The sequence below is a fragment of the Micropterus dolomieu genome, linkage group LG20 (genome assembly GCF_021292245.1).
Source record: "Micropterus dolomieu isolate WLL.071019.BEF.003 ecotype Adirondacks linkage group LG20, ASM2129224v1, whole genome shotgun sequence".
Taxonomy (NCBI): domain Eukaryota; kingdom Metazoa; phylum Chordata; class Actinopteri; order Centrarchiformes; family Centrarchidae; genus Micropterus; species Micropterus dolomieu.
In genome coordinates this window covers 31,827,030-31,839,744 of record NC_060169.1, presented here as the reverse complement: position 1 = coordinate 31,839,744, position 12,715 = coordinate 31,827,030, and the positions used below count along the sequence as shown (strand labels likewise).

Here is a 12,715-nt window from a genome sequence, read left to right as displayed (position 1 = left end):
TTGGTCATCCCAAGCCTTTCTGCGTAGAGTTTGCATTTTCTCCCAGTGTCTGCTCTCCATGTCCTCCCACCATCCACAGACATGCGCAGATTAATTGGTGGCACTAAATAGCCCTTAGGTTTGAGCCCTGGCACAATTTTTATTTGTATTAAAAACCTGTTGTCTGATTTAAGAAAGCTTTCCTTGGTTTCTTTCTTCCCAGGAAATTACAAACTGTGTTACTCCCCGCAACCCCTGCACATTCTGGGGACCTAACATATCTGGGGGCTCGTCCAGGAGCTCTGAGAAAGGAGATGAGTATATTTATCTGGTGGCAATTTTGTGTGTTGGCATTATCTCCATGGTTATCATGGTAAGTGCTGTTGTCTGGGTGGTCATTGTCAAGCCTTAACTATTAACCTCTCAGATAAGATGCCTTTCAGCCTCATTTCTTATTTTGTCTTTTTCTATTTTCAGAGCAAATCCTGTAAAAGTTCTCAGATGGGGGTAGGCATGATAGGGCTCCAGTCACTGATGTTTTTTGCCTTAGGGCCCGTGTCCACCAAAGCGTTTTTTACCAGCTGAAAACGCCACCTGCTCTTCAGAAAACGCCTAGCTGGGAGCACTAGGGTGCGTTTTGAAGGCGCACTGTTTTTTTTCGAGACACTGTGGTTGCTATGATACCCAATGTCCGTGGAGGTGATGTGCTGCAAGTAAGGTAGGCTACTTACTTTTACTGAATGTAAAAATGTCACCACAAAGTATGTAGGCCTGCTTGCTTGCCTTTGCTCTGCATGAAGAGAAGGCTGAAACATGAGAGCACAGTAGGCTACGCGGGTTCATGAGATTTCACAAGGAAACACCCTCTGCGAGGAGGCACATCGTTTCGTTCAAGATCGGATGTGCTCGGTGTGGTGTTTGTCCCGCACCTCCTGCACTGTGATTGGACGGCTGGGTAAAAAGTGACATTGAACATTTTTCAACTCTCTGCGACTGGAAAAAAACGCTCTGCGCCTCGTCACACTCCTGCCGTTTTTACCAGCTAGTAAAAACGCGGCGCTCCCATTGCAATGAATTGAAAAAAGATGCTGCCGTCAGAAAAAAACGCTTTGGTGGACAAGGGGCTTAACAAGTCGCTTCGTACCCAGCATTCTCCAGAAGACAGATAAGTTAAGTTTGGGTTAGGCAAGATCTGAGGCACTGTTCAGTTAGACTTGATATTTACCTGTTGCATGTGTGACAGGGCTTGTTATAGCTCGTAGTTTTCTGAATTGCTGTGCTTAAGCTGCGGCGTTTTGGTTGTGTTGTTGTGATAACGGCAGCCTTTGATTTGGATATTTTCGTGGCCAATCCAACTCTTGATTCCGTTTGTATGTAGGAAATGTGATTTGTGTGAAATAGCCAAGCATTATGGTATAACTCTCTAATACAGCTCCCTTGCTAAGAAAGAACCGAGAGTGACAATTTTCAGTGGCTTGGTTAGCGAAGGCAGTTTTTGATTTACCTGTTATTGTTGAATCTCCTTGCTTGGTGGCCAGAGCCATGGCAGCAGTGTCGGGCGTGGGCCGCTTTCATTCTTTGGGGTGGGAGGCGGTCAAGCAGCAGCCAGTCACGCCAGTCTTTAAGAGTAAAGAGGCAGAGGAAAAGCCTTTCACATTTCCCCAGTTTGATCCCATCTCTCTCTGGAGTCATTTCCTGGCTGTAGGTTAGAGGCGCGTTTAAAAGTGCATTTAGCTTGTCTTCAACTGAAGAAAGAGGAGAAAGAGCTGGAAAAATCAGCCCCGGAGTTGAAGTCTAGGAATTTGCAGAGACAGCTATGGAGTTATGGAGCTATGGAGATGGAGGCAGATAAAGCTATTAGAACGTGTCAGTGTAAGTTAGCTGGTAAGTCAGGAGTGTTCTTTTGTGGAAGATGGTTTGGTCTACGGAAAGGTTGAAGGCGCTATCGAGAGCGTATGAGCTCTGTGTGTGAGTGGATGTTAGTGGAGGAATTTAAGTGTGTCAGAGATTACTGTGGTTAATAGAAAAGAAAAAGTAACCGCTATTTCATCCGGCGAGTTTGCACGCACCCACAAAAACATTTTTAATCTGCATGATTCCTCCCAATGTGACTCTTCTTTCCACTGTACCACAGAACAGGTGATGTGCATGTGACACTGATAATGATGCTTCGCCGGGTCAAAAGGGTGAGGAACTCTGTTTATTCTTTGGAGGGTCACCTAATTTTTGACTGTGTGACATGTAAACAGCAGGGTCCAGCTTTAAAGCAGCCAAATGGGATAGGGTACGTTAAAAAGTGTCTCCAGTAGCCAGCCACCTCTTCAAAATGTTTCAAACCATCTTGTGTCACTCAAAAGCTGAGGTTCAATGTCCGGTCACTGGTCATTTTTAATGTGTTACTCCCCACAACCCCTGGACATTCTGGGGACGTAACATTGTCCAAATAACTGCAGCTCAAGCACACTACCACTGACACAACACAACGCTTTATACTAACTCGATATAGATGAACACTGTAACCAGCAGTGCATGATCTTTTGTTAAAAATATCATTCATTTGATGGATGCTTTTATCCAAACCCTTATCCCTGGCTCTGTTAACCTACTGAGTCATATTGAGTTCAAGGATTTATCTGATATCACCACCTAGTCAGTGAGTCCCAGAAGTGAGGCAAAACACCAAAGCATTCTGGTCTGTAATCAGTGTGTGCCCTTTTATCAGAAAGCAGAGAAGGGACGTGACTCAGTGCCTTCTAATAATAACAATAATAATGCATTACATTTATATAGAGCTTTATCATGGAAACTCAAAGCACTTCACAGTGAAGTTGGGGGGCTCACCTCAACCACCACCAATGTGTGGCACCCACCTGGGTGATGCACAGCAGCCATTTAGCACCAGAACACTCACCACACATCAGTGTAACGTGTAGCCTATAGCACAGAGGTCACCAATTTGCGGGCCGCGGTCCGTATCTGGACCCAGCCGTTGTCCTCTCCGGACCCAGACCAATAGCCGATTTATTATTGAGAATTACTACCTTGTGATCGTTTTCTATTTTAACCCGCTTTTCTAGCATATACTGTACTAGTTTAGTGGGCCCAGAAATCCAACAGACCAATTGCATGTGTTCCAGTCGTCTCATGTGATGCTGCTCAGCCAATCAAATCTGTTCCTCACTGAACAAGAGAAAGTATGAAGTGGTTTATGAGAGGGAATGAAAGAGAGGAGGAGGTATTAAAACTGTTCAATTGTTAAAATGTTTGCTCCAGTTTGATGTGAAAACTGACGAAATGACTGTTGAAATATTATTTGTCAGTTGTTGACTAAAACATATCTTGATACAATTATACATTAGGCTACTGAATAATAACCAAAATTAGTCGTCAAGATGTTCCAGATCGTTGCTTTGGGAAATTTTCTCTAACTGGACTTTTAATTGAATACCCCTGTTATAGCTCAACGTTAGCTTGGCCACACTGGCCTAATGTTCGCTAGCTAGCTAGAAAAGCATGCACTTGCGGCCATAGAGCACATCAAAACTAAATGCCACTTTTAATACTCTGAAAGCTGCATATAAACGCATTAAAAAGCAATCTAATATTTTACATGAATAAATAACGTGCTGATACTTTTGTAAAGAAGTTTGGTGTTGCTCTGGAGAGCATATCAGCGGACTTTAGAGGGTCATACATAGGAACGTCTTGTAAGTCAGCAGGTATTAAATCATTTAATAACGCAGGCATTTCGAGGAAGAAACTCTGCCTTCTACGGTCACAGATCATACCACAAATTGCATTTGTCATACGAAGTGGACCAGTGAATTAAGTGAGCGACAATTGCAAACATACAGCTTATGTTTACAGAATCCGTATGTATCTTTATGAATTAATTAATTAATGTATATATATCCCTACATTCTACCTAAAAAAGTTCAACATATCAAAACGTGTATATTGTCCTCCATAGCCAACAAAGACTTGATGACACTTACAGGTAATCAACAAGATACTTTTCACAAATTATCACCATCCATTTAAAAATTTAGTTCACGACAATAGAACCCTGTGGTAAAGGCTAAACAGTGTTCTTTAGGAAAAACGAAATCCATAGCACTTTGTTTCCTTCTTTTCGGAGGGCAGCTGTGTACTAGTAGAAGGTATCCAGTCCTACAGTTTTGTCAGTGCTCACGTTTTGCACAGCTAGCAAAATGGCAGAGAGGAGAGCCTTTATGTTGTGGAAGTAAGTAAAGAATTGACCTCTGGTTTCTTATTGAATACTGATGTACTGTTATCTACATGAGCCTGTGTTTTATTGTTTCCAGCTCTGCCGTATATACCTCTGCAGTTTGCAGTCAGATCATTACCAGCCAAAAGGCTGCATAGCTGCAACCTGTCAGGTACCCTTGGTTTCTGTTTACGTTCATGTACTTAAAATAATTAAACTGACACGATTTATTCATTCACCTGTTTTGAAAACACACGAAATAGCTAAGTTGTTAAACCTTTATTGCATTAAGATAATCCTAAATCTAACTACAATTTTCTTTTCTTTTCTTGCCTTAACTAGACTGGTAACCAAACTTTTAGCATCGCACTTAGCATAAATGTTTGCTTTGTAGACATTCATTTTGTGATGTAGAGGGAGCACAAACTGCTGTGATTAGTAGCCCAGTCTCTTGCATGGCTATTAACCTCTGGTGTGTTAAAGATTTGGAGCTCATTTAACAGAATTGTATGACACAGAGTTGGACCTGTTGGAGCAACCTAATGCAACCATGCAAATATATTTACTTATCCAAGGATAGACTGGAGATAAGAGCATATCAAAGACACAATCTTTACGATTCAAGATTAAATCTAATACATTGTCTATTAACTGCGTTACCAATAATTTGGTAATAAGTACTAAACTGACCATTAGCCCCATCACCGTTAATGTTTGTTCTTTGTTGATGCTACACTGTAATTACCGCCTGGAAGTAAATTTGATAAAACATTTACATTTAAACAAAATGCTAAAGCTCATAAGCTATATTCCAGCGACATAATTTTCCTTGTAAGATTTTTTGTTTTAGCAGACACATGCTCCATACCATAGCAAAACACTTGAAAAAAACTTTATAGTAAAGGTGGGATAGGTAACATTGAAGAAACAATAAGAGACAGATTTTTTAAATATATATAATATCCAACCGGGGGAAAAAATCCCTCACCCTACCTTTGGGCCTGCCTCCAAAGCCAGTCAAAACACATTTTCATGTGCAATGAGTGCACGGGCATAGTGTGTGTGTGTGTAGGTAGACAGGCACGTAGGACGTTTTCAATCAGGCTGAAAGAAATGATTGGCTGGGCTTATTACAGGCCTGCGACAAGAATTTCTTTTATTAGTGTAATCTGCATTAAAAGTGAATGCAGTAGCACAAGCCCCCTCCAGCAGTTGTCCAAACATAAACCGGATCTTTAAACCTGAAGAGTGCAGTCAAATGTGGAACTTCTAAAAACATTTGTTGAAACTGTTTTTGTGTCACAATATGACGAAAGAGAACTGTTGGGGAGGGGACGGTGCAGTGAATAAGACACATGCCTTTGGTGTGAGAAACCCGGGTTCAATTCCCCACTGTAACAGATCCACCAATGTGTCCCTGAGCAAGACACTTAACCCCTAGTTTCTCCAGAGGCGTCGCTTTGAATAAAAGCCTTAGCTAAAATTAATAAATGTAAATGTTGTAGTTAAGTCTGTAATACAAAGTGAGATTGACAGTTTAACCAGGGAATGGATTAGATATAATCTGGTGATTTTGTATCCAGTTTGTTAAATCTGTGGTATCTGTAGTATGTCCTTGATTGATTTCTTAGCAAAGTTTGTGGTTCTACTGAACTGAATTTTCTTCATTGTCACGATTTTATCTCTTCATTACCATTCTCTTCCTTACACAAACAATGTTATGGATTATGGCATACAAACAAAGGTCAGCCAATTTCAGATATGATTGCTGTCTGACTGAAATGACGCACGTGGTTCTTTGTTCTTTCCTAAGGGAATGGACTGGATAATGCATCTCTAAAAAGCCCATATTTTATTATTTATTTACCTTTTGCAATTGCCTACTGTTGCTTATGTTTTGAGTGCTTGGAAAACACTTTGTGCTTATTGGCTGAAAAGTGCTCTATAAATAAAAGTATTATTGTTCTTAAATCCTCAACCTCAGAAACCTCAACAGTCATTTGAGGTTTCCTAGTAGCCATGTAGGCAGTGTGTAACCACATATATGACCTGGAAAGCACTGTTGTGTAACCTGACAATCTTCTAGTTTTCATTTATCCCTGAAGCTTTTTCCAGACCCTGGTGCATGTATATTACATATGGCAGACTAAAATGGGAGCAATTTACATCACAATCAAACAGCGCCAAATACATTTACTGTGTTCAGAAAGCTGTTATATAACTCTTAAGTAAGATGGACAGCCTCAAGCACCACACAAACAAAGATGCATCTAAGTGACGGATTTATTTTGTTTTCATACTTATTCTACACATGCATGTTTGTTGTGATTGTGAAATAAACATCCAGTCCAGTCTACAGATAACACTGAAAAAAGGTGAAATAGTTCAATCAGTTCAATAAACAGTATTAAGTTCTGGTTTGTACTCGTTTTTCATATCATCATATTGAGCTCTCAGCACTGAAATGGCAATTTTATCCTCCTTCGCCTCGACTGAACAGTCAGACACCTGCTGTCAGAGGCTCAGCCTGTCCACAGTTGCCCTCCTTTTCACCAGTGGTCATCCCTCTTTTAGGGGATAAAGCAGTGGTAGTACATTTCAAAGACTCTGTTTTCGCTGTGTTAGTTTCCAGGGCTGACATCACTGGGGCTTTGCGGCAGCAGCTCCTCAGCCCCTTGCGGAAACGTATGGCGAACAGGCCGTAGATGATGGGGTCCAGGCAAGCATTGAAAAGCCCAAAGATGAACAGGATGTGGGTGAGGGAGTGAGAGACTTTTCCCTCCAGGTCATCTGGGAAGAACCAGTACCACAAACCCAACAGGTAGTATGGAGTCCAGCAGACTATGAAGCAAATCACTATGACAATGCTCATTTTCAGAGTTCTCATTCTAGCTTTTGGGATGTTGTTCTTTGAGCAACGGAGATGTGGCTCATTTGAGGACACTGGAGGAAAGAAAGAAAGAAAGAAATCAGGTAATAATGGGCAGCTGAGTTGTGAGCATGCAAAGTAATAACTTCAACCTTTTGTTTAAATAAATGCATCATCTTTTTCTGATGCACTCATCTATGTTCTCACCAACCAAACACACGGCTTAGCTGTGAACTTACAGTCCTTTTTTGTCATCCGTTTGGAGATCTGGATGAAGATCCTGGTGTAGCAGATAATCATTATGACCAGTGGCAGCAGGAAGAGGCAGGAGAAGGTGAACATGTTGTAGGCTGTTTCCTGCCAGTGAGTGACAAAGCTCCCCCTAGTGGTGCACTGAGTAAAGTTTGCTGGATAGGTGATGGTCACATTATGGAAAATGAACATCTGTAAAATTAAAAATTCATTAGGATAGCATTTAGCTGGCAGCAATATGATCTGTGCCCTGTCTGTTTGGCGGAAGTGAGATAGAAAGATTAAAGCATTAAGAAATTCTGATATCCCAGTGGTTTGAGCAAAAGCCCAGTATCCCCAGGAATTACATTCATGAAGGTCACATGATCCAAATGCCAGCATTCGATGGAAATGACTAATGTGTCCTTTACCTATTGTGGCAAAAACTAAAGATGTGATTCTCGAGGTGGCTGATCAATTGATTGTCTGAGTTCACATGGGGGAAATTTGCATGTTACAGCAGCATGTTACAGAATAGCAGTAAGTTGAAGTGAAGCAGATAATGAAAAAAACACAGTAGAAATCCAAACATATAAATAATAAGAAATTGTACTAATAATGTAACTTCATACTAGATTATTCTGTGGTCTTACATGTTATGTCATTTCAGCCCGCACAACTGACAGACTGGAAATGAGAAGCTGCTTTTGTCTTCCTCTTTCTGAAATAAAAGAGCTACTGTTTCAAAAAAAATTTAATGGTAACTCTGCCACAGTAATTGTTTTATAGTAAATTTATGAAGGCCTACTGTGCGAAAATGAAAAGTGTAGCAACAGTAACTATGTGGTGCTTAGAGAACGATTGGTTGGTGTTGACTTTCTGAAATATTTAGTCATTTCAGGATAATTTTTCATAATTTTTGCCAATTATTTTTTTGAATAATCAGTTAATAATTTTATCTATAAAATGTCCAAAGATAGTGTAAAAGGGCGCATTATAATTTCCCATAGCCCAAGGCAGGACGTATTTGACCTATTAAAATAGCTTTTGTGCTATATGACAAAATCATTAAATCCTCACATTTTAGAAGCGGAGGACAGGGAATGTTTGGTATTTTTGCTTGAAAAATGACTTAAAATGATTAATTGATTATCAAAATAATTGCAGATTAATTTTCTGGCAATCAGCTGATTGATTTATGACCTAATCATTTCAGATCTAATCTTATTGTATTTGCTATGAGTAGAAAACAGAATCAGATATCAGCCAATTGGCAAGTAGGTTTCACATGCAAGGAATTTGTCTTTATATTTTGGTGCACTGTTACTAACAAAGACAAAATATCGCAATATGTAACATATATTTGTATCACCACACTTCTGCTTTTATCTCACAGCAGTGAAGCATCTATTCTGCCAGGATGAAGGATTCCCATCCTCCTGTAATTCAATGATAGAGCCAGTAATCCCTAGCAGGCCCCGTGGGGCCCTTAAATCATGCATATTTTCGTGCATCTCTAGAAAATGCCACATTTTATGTAAATACTCAGACACATGTAAATAGAGAGAATGATGAAATATGTATGAGAATTTATTTCAAGTAAATGTAAAGCCAGATTTGAATGACCTCTAACATGCGTAGTTTGCCTACAGTTTAATACCTGTATGAGACAGAAAATATATGCAGATCTAATCATCTGTTGCCAGATGTAAAGGTATAGCCTGCTCACTGTAATATGTACAGAGCATGGAGGAGAGGTTTCAGTGGAGCAAGGAAACACAAGAGAGAAACAATCTCTCCCATAACATACTTCTCTCTAATCATTTGCCTCAAAGTGTCTGTGTTTCTTGTCAAACCAGTGTTACCTGGCCTTACCTGAGGGATTGAGAACAAGGCACTCATAGTCCACGCGACCATCAGCATGACCCTATTCCTTTGGCGGGCCATGCTGATGGCCAGAGGGTTGAGGATAGCCGACTGTCTGTCCAGACTAATCACCACTGTGACAAATGCACAGGAGTACATGGCCTGTAGCTTGAGGAACATCAGGAACCTGCAAGCCAGGTCGCCGGCCAGCCACTGAACCGTAATGTTCCAGACTGCGTCCACGGGCATCACAATGAAAGTAACCAAGAGATCAGCTGCAGTCAAGTTGATTATCAGCACTCGGACATGGGATTTGTGCTTGTGACCATTGGCTGCCCACAGCACAGCCAAATTACAGAAAGTGGAAATGCCGCACAAGATGAAGGTAATGATCACTCTGACTTTGGCCGCAGTGGAAAATGTAGGCAGCTGCGGCGCACTGTCCCCTGATGTCCAGTTACAGTGAGGAGCAGGCCGGTCACAGCTGGCATTGAGCTCAGATCCTGAGCTCTGCTGATACATGATGACTGGAGCATCACAACAGGAGGAGGCATTCATTTTCTGACCCTCACCAAGGAGTCAGCAATTTGTTCCGTTACATGGAGGCTGGTGAAGCCAGAGGGAGATAAGGCAAAAATATTTACATGAGCCTTAAGCAAGTTGGTGCAAAAGATTAATCCGCATGCATTTGCATAAAAAGACTACAAATAAGTTCTGTGAGCAGTGGCTGACAGAGAAGGGGCACATCTCTCTATTACCATGCCGATAGCCTCTAACAAATCACATGGTGTATTTTAAAATGAATTACACTCTAATGACAATATTCTCTTATGTAACAAAAAAAGAAGGAAATGGTTTAAACAAATTTTGCTCATGTTTATTTTCTGTGGTGAGATTCATCCTGGTATTTATAATACAAAACATTTCCATTTAGCAACCTTGTGCCATACAAGTCTTGCAAAGAATAAAAGCTTAATAATGACCTCTAATTTGCAAAATGTATTTAAAGATTAAATCAACAGTTAGTACTCACAAAATGAATGATGTTATTATGATGGATTCTATTTTGCTCCTACGTTGAATACCAAAAAATATTTAGAAACCAAAGGGTTATTTAATTGTGTTACTTGTTACTTGACGCGTTACTTCACACTATTACTGCGTACTTCCTCTCTCTCTCTTTGTGTGTGTATGGCAATAGCGCAAGAATATATGTGTATTAATAAATGAATGCAAGAAATAGCTGCAAGAAACTCACATTAACGTCCGTGTTATCTTGGAGCGATGTACTTCCCACATCACAAAGTGAAATCCTCTTTATGGAAGTTCCAGACCCTGCTGCGGCTCCATCTCCCTGCTGGACTCCTTATGATGAGTACAGAGTTTCTGAGTGGTCTGTTAGTCAGTCTGGAGAGTTCGTCTTTTACATCAGTGTTTCTGCGGGATTTTTGCAGACGCATTGTGTACCTTCTCCCTTCGCTGTGCGCGCCAGTCCCCGGTGGGCGCGGCTACGAGCGCCACCGCGTCCCAGGAGCGTCGGTTCAATGAGCTCTAATACGAGCTCTTCTAATTTTAATCCTGTCAGACTAAATGTAATGAGACACCGCAATCCCTGTTAGCGGAATTTTCATCGTGAGACCAAACCTGCTCTTATTAACTGCATTAATTATGTCTGGCAAGCCTATATGCTACGAGTGGACAAAATTACAAGAATATAGGCCTATGTACAAAATAAACTAATGCAATCCAGTCTTAAAGCTGTTGTTTAGTGTTTGTTGACACTAAACAACAGCTGTCAGTGAGCGGTTGTTGAATTTACACTGTAGTCGTTTTTTTAAGGCCATATGTTGTATTGTTGCATGACAGAGCATATCCGATGTGATAAGTTCCATCCGTAACCCTTTTCTCATAGGCTACACAGTGTTCTTGTTTTCCTTGTCAAAGCAGAAACCTCTTCCTGGCTTACATTCCTATTCCATTAGTAGCATTGCTCAAATAAGCAAATAACAGAAAGAATATTTAGAGGAGATGGTCCTCCTCCAGCTGCTGTTTGCCATCTGCTGTGAGGTTTACTGTGAGGAAGTAGCTCAGTACACAGTCTGGTTCCCTCATTGTGTTGACCATCTTGATACAGTCTCCACAGCACAAAGTGGATCATCACAGTGTAAGGAAAGAAATACTTCACTATACTTTATTTTATTTCCAGTACATCTACAATACGACTCAGAGTATTAGGGGGTGGCTTCAAAGTAGTAGTATTATTATATAATTTATATATATGATTGCACTCTTTTACAATTCATTTCCGGGCTGACATTTGCAGCCAGCCACTGCAATGCCTTGCACTAATGCAGTAGCCTACTTGACGTTTAACTGATCTTAATAAGCCAGGCAGTTATATGTAATAGATGCAGAAATGAGTGAGTCTCGTCACACACGCAGTGCACTTGCCCATTTCAGCTCCTCGACACATTGCATAATCTGAGCTCTTTATATGAAGTAACAAAAGATGTCTTATATGTGCCTCCCATAGCATGCAGGCGCTTAAGAAAAAAAGAGGGACAAAAACAGAAAAGGTGCTTAGTGGAAGACATTGCTGATAATACCACAGCAAGGAGTTACAGATTTAGTTCAGTTTATAAAAAAAAAATAGTGCTGATGTAAACCTAGTTATTTTGATATCATTAAAGATGTATAGCTGATGCAAAGTTTGAAACCTTAAGTCTTGTTTTTTTATTTAGAAAAGGAATACTATATTAAGGTCATATTATGCTCATTTTTAGGTTCATAATTTTGTCTTAGAACAGGTTTATATGGTTTCATTTTCAATAAACACCATATTTTTTCTCATATTGCACATTGCTGCAGCTCCTCTTTTTACCCTGTGTGTTGAACGCTTTGTTTTAGCTATAGAGTGATACATCTTACTTCTACAAGAATTTTGTTGGGAGTTGCACATGCACAGTACCTAGTAAAGGACTACTAGCCAATCAGAAGCAGAGAAGGGCGGCTCAGTGAGAAGCTGGTAAACACGGCTTCGGTTCAGCTGTATATGTTCCCCTTACCAGCTTAGCAACATGGACTGGAGCAAGAGTTTCAGAGTGGTGAGTAATTAATCTGTAACAAAAGTATCTTTCTTGTATCTTGTATCACGGTAGCAATTTTATGTCCATTGACTGCCTGGAGGGTAGCTAATCTAATGGAAGGGAGGAGAGGCAGCCAGCGGACTTCTTGTCACTGGGGGTGGCTGTGGGGCAAGATATTGAACCCCGAACTGCCCCTGGTGGCTGTTCCACCAGTGTATCAATGTGTGTGAATGGTAAATGTGATGTAGTGTAAAAGCGCTTTGGTTGCAAAGACTAGAAAGGCGCTATACAAATACGGAGCATTTACATTTACTGTGTGCTGCAGCTCAGAGTGTTTTTCCACCGGTGTTTTTCAGGGAGTGCCTGACTAGCCACTAGGCGAAAATGATGTGTTTTTTAATGTTTTTTGTGACGTTGGCATATAGCGGGAGAAAAGTCGGGACTACAAACGAGCTG

General features: G+C 40.6%; 1 protein-coding gene and 1 long non-coding RNA gene across 4 annotated transcripts; one reads left to right on the top strand and one right to left on the bottom strand.

The window, feature by feature from the left end:
* Window positions 1–663: 663 nt before the first annotated feature.
* LOC123959497 lies at window positions 664–8,060 on the top strand. 3 transcript variants are annotated; one of them, XR_006822314.1, is made up of 5 exons: window positions 664–697; window positions 6,833–7,028; window positions 7,100–7,180; window positions 7,342–7,410; window positions 7,978–8,060. It is a non-coding gene; the product is annotated as an uncharacterized LOC123959497 (long non-coding RNA). The 3 variants fall into 3 exon arrangements; XR_006822316.1 differs by having other exon boundaries at window positions 7,342–7,439; window positions 7,978–8,059; XR_006822315.1 differs by lacking the exon at window positions 664–697 and adding an exon at window positions 2,143–2,165.
* Window positions 6,520–10,748, bottom strand: LOC123959496 (putative gonadotropin-releasing hormone II receptor). Its single transcript, XM_046033584.1, has 4 exons — window positions 10,432–10,748; window positions 9,183–9,779; window positions 7,316–7,520; window positions 6,520–7,150 (listed from the first exon to the last, which is right to left on the bottom strand). The coding sequence occupies exons 2-4, from the start codon at window positions 9,729–9,731 to the stop codon at window positions 6,708–6,710; spliced, it is 1,197 nt and encodes a 398-aa protein (XP_045889540.1). The 5' UTR covers window positions 9,732–9,779; window positions 10,432–10,748; the 3' UTR covers window positions 6,520–6,707.
* Window positions 10,749–12,715: the final 1,967 nt, after the last annotated feature.